Source organism: Pinus tabuliformis, chromosome 3_1, assembly GCF_031772625.1.
Source record: "Pinus tabuliformis cultivar Carrire ecotype Pingquan chromosome 3_1, CPIR1, whole genome shotgun sequence".
Lineage (NCBI taxonomy): Eukaryota > Viridiplantae > Streptophyta > Pinopsida > Pinales > Pinaceae > Pinus > Pinus tabuliformis.
Window position 1 is genome coordinate 818,577,378 of NC_142301.1, and position 9,015 is coordinate 818,586,392.

At 35.4% G+C, this 9,015-nt stretch overlaps 1 protein-coding gene across 1 annotated transcript; it reads right to left on the reverse strand.

The window, feature by feature from the left end:
* Positions 1 to 5: 5 nt before the first annotated feature.
* Positions 6 to 8,597, reverse strand: LOC149190010 (uncharacterized). Its single transcript, XM_089410408.1, has 20 exons — positions 8,506 to 8,597; positions 8,345 to 8,416; positions 7,968 to 8,033; positions 7,706 to 7,771; positions 7,343 to 7,556; positions 6,595 to 6,710; positions 4,756 to 4,855; positions 4,059 to 4,205; positions 3,866 to 3,926; positions 3,672 to 3,772; positions 3,458 to 3,600; positions 3,280 to 3,334; positions 1,749 to 1,828; positions 1,529 to 1,594; positions 1,289 to 1,360; positions 1,128 to 1,199; positions 933 to 1,004; positions 751 to 816; positions 489 to 554; positions 6 to 339 (listed from the first exon to the last, which is right to left on the reverse strand). The coding sequence occupies exons 1-20, from the start codon at positions 8,595 to 8,597 to the stop codon at positions 6 to 8; spliced, it is 2,061 nt and encodes a 686-aa protein (XP_089266534.1).
* Between the last annotated feature and the right edge of the window lie 418 nt (positions 8,598 to 9,015).

Sequence of the window (9,015 nt, forward strand, 5' to 3'; positions counted from 1 at the left end):
GTATGTCAGGGTGGCACGGGAGCCCATTCCACATCTTTATAAAATATCTTCTCCTCATTTTTATATTTATCCCTGCCTTTATATTTCTTTTCCACACCTGAATTCCTATCATGTTTCCTTGTTACAAAGAACATAATAATAAGCACAGCTACAATGACAGTTAACAGCCCTGCTACTGCAATACCAGAAATCCTCCGACGAATTAAATATTTGCTTTTTCTTTCATCGTGGGAACTCTTTCCTGATGATGAATTATGCCCAGGGCTTCTTGGGGATGATGGAGAAATAGAAGAAGGTGGTGGAGGGGCAGGAGATGTGTCAAACCGGTTGCCACCATACCTGGCAATATAGGGATGATGAAAGTTAAGAACCCTTGTGCCCATGTTATCCACAATCTAGAAATGACAAAGATGAAGATGCATAACAAGCAAGTTGATCAAACATTTTTGAAATTTGCACGAGTTATCCGAAATGTTGCATATCCTTACTTGAAGTTTGTAATTGTCAACAATTTTGGAGGCATCCATCCAGTAAAAAGGTTGTTCTCTATATTTCTGTTGAAATACAGTAACAACATTTTATGAATAAAATTGGCATTGCCACCAATCCAAAAGAAATGCTTCTTGAGTGCTATCTTTTATCAGTTTCTGTAAATTAATCTACACCTTCCAAAAATTTTACCACAGCTAAAAAAATTCGAGCATTGCATTTCTGGAAATGAACAGATATAGTAGTTGAAAAGAGAATTACAAGTCTGTCAAATGCAGATCTGCTAGATTATTAACAGTTCCACTTAACATATTATTCTGCAAATGCCTGCAAGCAAACCTAAAATATTTCAGAATGTTTCAAGAACAACCCCTACTCAAGTAAAAGAAAGCTTATTAGTCATTTAAGCTCTGTATCTGCCAAGAAAAATGTATGTAACTTACAGAGAAGAAAGACTTGTCAAATCGCTCATGGGGGCAGGGAGTGGACCACTAAAATTGTTAGAAGAGAAATCTCTGCAAAAGCAAAGATCGATTGAAAATATTCTAAAGCTCATAGTAATTATAACAAAATATGAACTGATACAGTTTTCAAATGGAAGTTAAGAAACACTCAAAAGATCAAATGAAAATACTTACAGATTAACTAAACCTGTAAGACCCAGAAAAATGTCTGGAATTGCACCCGTTAATTGATTATTATTGACAATCCTGCAAGGATTGTAAGTATTTGCATTAGTTGTATTGCATTTCTACAACTTTTGATGAAAAAAATCAAAATACAATTTGCCATTACTTACAAATCAGAGAGTAATGTTAAAGTTGATAAAGAATATGGAAGGCTTCCAGTCAATTGATTACCAGAAAGCAACCTGCCAATTGCAAAAATCATTGGCCTTATTGTGCACTAGCCACCTTTTATTGTATATTGCATCATCATATACTATAAAATCTAATAAAAGAACTCCCTATTGCCCAAATTCTACAAAGCATGTTCCCGAAGCATTTCCAAAACATCTAATAATTGCCTACAAGATTACAGGCGTTGTAAGTGAGGTGGAAGTTGAAAAGGAACAACATCTCCAATATGATTACTAGTAAGATCCCTGCATTATGTCACAATAGTAGCTGTCAACTTTGCAATCTAGTACAAACTCATCTGCTTCTTTTTTTAACAGGCATTCCTTCCCTGTTAGTTTCAAGGAAAGGATTGCACAGTAAATCATTGAACTAATTTGAAGGTTACATCTTGCTACTTACAGAGTTATTAAAGCTGTGAAGTTTACCAATGAATAACCCAGCTGTCCTCCAATATTTAAACCAGGAAGAAAACTGATTATCTAGTGTCAATCTCAGTACAAAGTCCATAAAAAGCAAGGCAGAAGTTGACTCAATTAAAAATTTTAATCTCAAGCATGTCACATCCAAGGAGAGTGCCTTTGATCAGGGCCGTATAGAAGGGAAGCCTCTGTGTCAAAAGACTGTAATTGCAGGAATTTCAACTGATAGAAAAGCCTAGTAACTGAAACATTTGGTTCAACATTTAGTCATTCTATGTTTCTTCAATAACATAAAACACTGGAGCATGACAGATGACTCACAATGCTCACACCTTTTTAGAAAATTGATTGAAGGGGATTTGGATCACTTATTTGTTTTATATTTCATTGTATATTTAGCAAATTAAACAGGAACATGCCCAGGGACAGAAAATTCTTAGAAAATGGTTGTCGGCATTCTAATCCAAAGAATTAGAAAGAATCCCCAAACGTTTCAAATTTAAATGTTGCAAGCATGCCAAATTCATTGTCTATCTTCAGTGCTTCAAAAATGTCTCAAATATCAGCTCTAGATCTTCTTCCAGTTACTTATGGTGATTCGATAGATTCTGATGAGAATAATGATGAAGGTCAAGCAACTAAAACAGATGCTCTTTCTGGACTTCCTATTAGTGTCTAGATCTTCTTCCAGTTACTTATAGTGATTCAGTAGATTCTGATGAGAATAATGATGAAGGTCAAGCAACTAAAACAAATGTTCTTTCCAAACTTCCTATTAGTGTGAGAACACGTGAAAATTGTCAGGAACTTTATGGCATTCTAGATGCCACTAGAAGTGATGTTTGTGTCCAACAACTGCCAGAAGGTCAAAAAAATGTGTCCATGTTAACTGCAAAAATAAATATAGAAGAAACTCACGATGACCCTATTCAACAAGAACTAAAGAAGAATATAGATATGGGGATTTGTTAAATATTTCAATGGGAAAGGACAAATATAACATGGAGGAAATGTCAAATAGTAAACCAAACCAATCATCAGAAAGGAATATAACCTGCCACACATCCGTTGCTGAGTATCATAACAGCTCTATTGAACTCAATGTTGATGAAACTCAAATTTCCTTTATAGTAAAAAGCAATCAGCTACAGAAAGGTATTTTGGTTCCTCCATCTTCTGAATTAGTTCTAATACATTCAATAATCCTGACAAAAGCTTGAAAAAACTTCAATGAGAAATGCTCTTTATATGTTTCTCCCAATACAAAATTATCATTCCCTGCTCAACAAAGGTAGTGAAACGATCCCTAAGCCTGTGAATGCATTAGATCGCTGATAAGTACAATTCTTAACTTTAGAGAAGTATGAGTGAAAATTGTGACATGAGTGAGAAAGGATTTTGCTCTTTTGGAATTGGAAACAATAAATCTTACCCAATATACTATATCTTCTTCAAGTTCTTGAAGTTTTTTGGGTTGTTAGTTGTCAAGTCTCTATATGGAACAAGGTTACCAGAGCGTCCTCTGTGTAACCAAGAATTCCTTTCAATTTTCCCTTAGATCCCTCCCTATAAAATGAAATGCACCATATATAGTTAAAATGAAATACACAACCTCGAAACTTATTCCTGACAGAGATTGTATATATCCTCATCCCTTCCTCTTCTTAGGGGGTAACTGAGACTACTTACTTAATGATCACCTTGATCTCGTCATAAGTGGCAGACTTCTCAAGTCTAATAGTCAAATCAACAACTGAAACATCTGGTGTGGGTACTCGGAAGGCCATTCCAGTCAACTTTCCATTGAGAGCTGGTAGAACCTTGCCAACAGCCTTCAAAAATACAATCACAATTAGTAGCTGTGAGAACATAAAAGGCGATGCTGGTGGGGATTCATATTAACAAATTCTGCTGCTCGTGTATTGCTAGGAATAATGTTAAAACCAGCTCCTCTGCCACCTCGCCAGTCCTTGTTTGATGGTCCATCAATTGTCTTCTGTGTTGCTGTTTACATACAGAAACATAAGTCAATGCAGCTTGCAAACGCCTTGTATCAATAAAATTCAAGGGCATAATACTAGTTCATAGTAAGTGTACCTGTGATGGAATGGACAGTTGTCATGAGACCTTCAACAATGCCAAACTTGTCATTGATTACCTGCCAGAGAAAACAGAGTGTTTTTGTTCTCTTTTAACATATAGTTCCTCCCCAGCAATATGTAATTTTTCTCATATAAAGACACCTATACAATGAAAACTGTGATAATTTGGTAAAAATATCATTGCAAACCTTAGCCAAGGGAGCCAAGCAGTTAGTAGTACAACTTGCATTTGAAACAATGTTCAAATCTGATTTGTATTGGTGCTCATTAACCCCAACGACAAACATAGGTGCATCCTTGCTTGGAGCTGAGATAACAACTTTTTTAGCACCTGCCTATTAGAAATCAAAAAAAAAAAATTATTATATGGAGTTCAAATTGTAATTTCCATTGTTGCACTTTATACCGTTTGAAATTTACAAAATTAGATATGTTAATAGCCTTTCAAATATTTTTGCATGCACCACAAAAAAAATCATAGAATAGATTGTTCTCCAAAGAAACTGAAAACAAACATGTTATTTTTTAATCACCTCGTCAATTTCGAATAGTCACAACTATGGAGCAATTTTAAGGTAACCTTTCATGAGGTGACTGCTCAATTTGAAAGAAGTTTCAAATTAGAATAGGGTCGGTTATGCCGATATCAGTCAACAATGTCAATTTTATAAATTGAGAAAGAGCCAAAGCGGACATGCTATTGCCAAATCTCCTTGCTCATGTAGGGAGGGAGCGGTATTACATGTGACAACTCCTTAGTTACCTGTGCCTCAAATATCATTTATCAACTTTTAGGTACATTGTATTTTTAATTAGTAGCATGTCAGATAAACTTTGAAGGAAAAAATCAATTATAATTGAATTGTGGAATGGTAATATTCAAACCTTCAAGTGAGCAGTTGTTTTCTCTTTGTCGGTGAAGACACCTGTGGATTCAACCACATACTCTGTGCCGACCTCGCCCCATGGTATTTTGTCAGGATTTCTGTTGGAAATAATACTGAGAGGGGGGGTGAATCAGTATTATCAAATTCTTTTCAATATATCTTCCTTATTTATACTTTGAATAATTCTTCAAATATTGATCATTACTTTGTATGTCAGTATCATAAAATAATGAGCAGGAACAAGAAAAGCAAATAGTCACACAAAAGAACACCAGATATAAGGTGGAAACCCAATGTGGGTGAAAACCACCTGCTGCAATATGTCTCTATCTTATTTTAATAAGAAACTCCTTTTCAATGATTTTGTACTGGTGCAGTCCTTTACCAGTACGCAGGCTACAACCTGCAGAGAGCTTCAACCCTCTTAGCTCTTGTACTAGCCAAGATACTAGTACGTAGGTGCTGGCCTACTGAAGGCTACAACCTTCTTTTTCTTCCAGGGACCACGTTTCATAAATTTTCAGACTGGATCCATGAACATCAATCAATCATCAAGTATATCTGCATCAAACAATCTCCTTTTCCCAATTAGTACTGAATCAAGTAAACACTTCTCTGACAGCTGTACCCAGAACACAGTAACAGTAACCACACACCAAATTCTAAACCCAAAATACTGCAGCAATAGACAGAGGCAGCTAGATCATAATTTAAAGATATACGCTACTTCAACAACCTGAAACCTGCATGCAGATCTATAAAGGATAATTTCTTCTTTCAAATTTTCAGACACTAATTAACCCAGATTGTCAGATTTATAGATCAAGCATGCGCCTCATATAACAGATCAAAATCATGCAAAGATACTATTATTCAAGCATAAAGATTATGACCCATCAATAGAACTTATCCTTCTTTATGCGCTAAGGTTCCTCCTTCATTCAGATCTAGATCTGCACCATAACCCAATCACAAATATTTCAGATCTAGCACTTATTAGATATTCAATTCATTCGATGTTACTTTGCCAAATGATCTCCTTCCTCTTTTATAGTCTTAGGCCTTCCACAATACCACGGTCCAAAACCATAGGATCAAAAAACTGTTGGACTAATACCATGAACCAACCATAAAAGTGCGTGAGATCAACATTTTTGGATGCGATACCACAGGCCAAAACCATAGGATCAAAAACTGTCGAACTAATACCATGAACCAACCATGAAAGTGCGTGAGATCAACACTTTTGGATGCAATACCACGGGCCAAAACCATAGGATTAAAAACCGTCGGACTAATACCATGAGCCAACCATGAAAGTGCGTGAAATTTTCTCTTCATGAAAGGAACTTTTCTCTGCATGAAAGTGCGTGAACTTTTTTCTCTCCATGAAATAAACTTTTCTCTTCATAAAAGTGCGTGAACTTTTCTCTCCATGAAATAAACTTTTCTCTTCATAAAAGTGCGTGAACTTTTCTCTACATGAAATAAACTTTTCTCTGCATAAAAGTGCGTGGAACTTTTCTCTACATGAAATAAACTTTTCTCTGCATAAAAGTGCGTGAACTTTTTCTCTACATGAAATAAACTTTTCTCTGCATAAAAGTGCGTGAACTTTTCTGCACTATAATTTATCATCTGAGATGAGTGGGTTGCCATCAAGTACAACATATGTATCATAATGCCAACAATTTCTACAGTTTTCAAACCAAAATGTGAATAGTTGGACAAATGGGAACAAATAGGCAATGTCAGCACTTACACTCTGTTCATGCCTAAGCTCAAGCAATAATTGACCTAAGAAACTCTCATTGATCTCCATAAACAAGTGTTTTACCTGAAACCGAATACAGCAACAGATTTTTCTCCAAAGAGTAAAGTTTTCGAGTCTTTGACCTTGAATTCATGACGCTTCCACTGTCCGTGGACACTATCATACTTGAACATATAATTCTGAAAAATAACAGAGGCACAGGAATTACTGCAGAGATATTGAGTGGGCAAAATATGGTAGAAGAAAGCTATCAAACAAGTTAAAAAAATCTTCCTGTTTCAGTTTGTCTGTAAAACATAAATGTTATTGGGAATAAATCGAAGAACAAAAAATGTAAAATGAAGAACAATCTTCAGGTAGACGATCCAAAATTCATCAGGAGAATGATGTGCAAATATGCCTAAATTTCAATGAAGAATTCCTCCTAGATAGATAAATAAGGAAGAAGAGAAAAATTGCTCATTTAAAAGGACTTTACCAAAGAATAATGTATATATTATACAAGCGGACTTTGCCAAAGAATAATGTATTCATTATGCAAACGAACTCAAATATTCTTGAAAGATACCGTATATAATGATCAAGCAGGATTTGAAATTTCTACATTCAGGAAAGCCATGGATGAAATTTCCCCCCAGAGATTTGATGGAGCCCGTTTCAGAGGTATGATGGAGCCCGTTTCAGAGGTATGTCAGGGCGGCACGGGAGCCCGTTCCACATCTTTATAAAATATCTTCTCCTCATTTTTATATTTATCCCTGCCTTTATATTTCTTTTCCACACCTGAATTCCTTTCATGTTTCCTTGTTACAAAGAACATAATAATAAGCACAACTGCAATGACAGTTAACAGCCCTGCTACTGCAATACCAACAATCCTCCCACTAGTTAAATATTTTCTTTTTCTTTCATCGTGGAAACTCTTTCCTGATGATGAATTATGCCCAGGGCTTCTTGGGGATGATGGAGAAATAGAAGAAGGTGGTGGAGGGGCAGGAGATGTGTCAAACCAGTTGCCACCATACCTGTCAATATAGGGATGATGAAAGTTAAGAACCCTTGTGCCCAGGTTATCCACAATCCAGAAATGACAAAGATCAAGATGCATAAGAAGCAAGGTGATCAAACATTTTTGAAATTTGTACGAGTTATCCGAAATGTTGCATATCCTTACTTGAAGTTTGCAATTGTCAACAATTTTGGAGGCATCCATCCAGTAAAAAGGTTGTTCTCTATATTTCTGTTCAAATACAGTAACAACATTTTATGAATAAAATTGGCATTGCCACCAATCCAAAAGAAATGCTTCTTGAGTGCTATCTTTTATCAGTTTCTGTAAATTAATCTACACCTTCCAAAAATTTTACCACAGCTAAAAAAATTCGAGCATTGCATTTCTGGAAATGAACAAATATAGTCGTTGAAAAGAGAATTACAAGTCTGTCAAATGCAGATCTACTCGATTATTAACAGTTCCACTTAACATATTATTCTGCAAATGCCTGCAAGCAAACCTAAAATATTTCAGAATGTTTCAAGAACAGCCCCTACTCAAGTAAAAGAAAGCTTATTAGTCATTCAAGCTTTGTATCTGCCAAGAAAAATGTATGTAACTTACAGAGAAGAAAGACTTGTCAAATCGCTCATGGAGGTAGGGAGTGGACCACTAAAATTGTTAGAAGAGAAATCTCTGCAAAAGCAAAGATCGATTGAAAATATTCTAAAGCTCATAGTAATTATAACAAAATATGAACTGATACAGTTTTCAAACGGAAGTTAAGAAACACTCAAAAGATCAAATGAAAATACTTACAGATTAACTAAACCTGTAAGACCCAGAAAAATGTCTGGAATTGCACCCGTTAATTGATTATTATTGACAATCCTGCAAGGATTGTAAGTATTTGCATTAGTTGTATTGCATTTCTACAATTTTTGATGAAAAAAATCAAAATACAATTTGCCATTACTTACAAATGAGAGAGTAATGTTAAAGTTGATAAAGTATATGGAAGGCTTCCAGTCAATTGATTACCAGAAAGCAACCTGCCAATTGCAAAAATCATTGGCCTTATTGTGCACTAGCCACCTTTTATGTATATTGCATCATCATATACTATAAAATCTAATAAAAGAACTCCCTATTGCCCAAATTCTACAAAGCATGTTCCCGAAGCATTGCCAAAACATCTAATAATTGCCTACAAGCTTACAGGCGTTGTAAGTGAGGTGGAAGTTGAAAAGGAACAACATCTCCAATATGATTATTGGTAAGATCCCTGCATTATGTCACAATAGCGGCTGTCAACTTTGCAATCTAGTACAAACTCATCTGCTGCTTTTTTTAATAGGCATTCCTTCCCTGTTAGTTTCAAGGAAAGGATTGCACAGTAAATCATTGAACTAATTTGAAGGTTTCATCTTGCTACTTACAGAGTTATTAAAGCTGTGAAGTTTACCAATGAAATAACCCAGCTGTCCTCC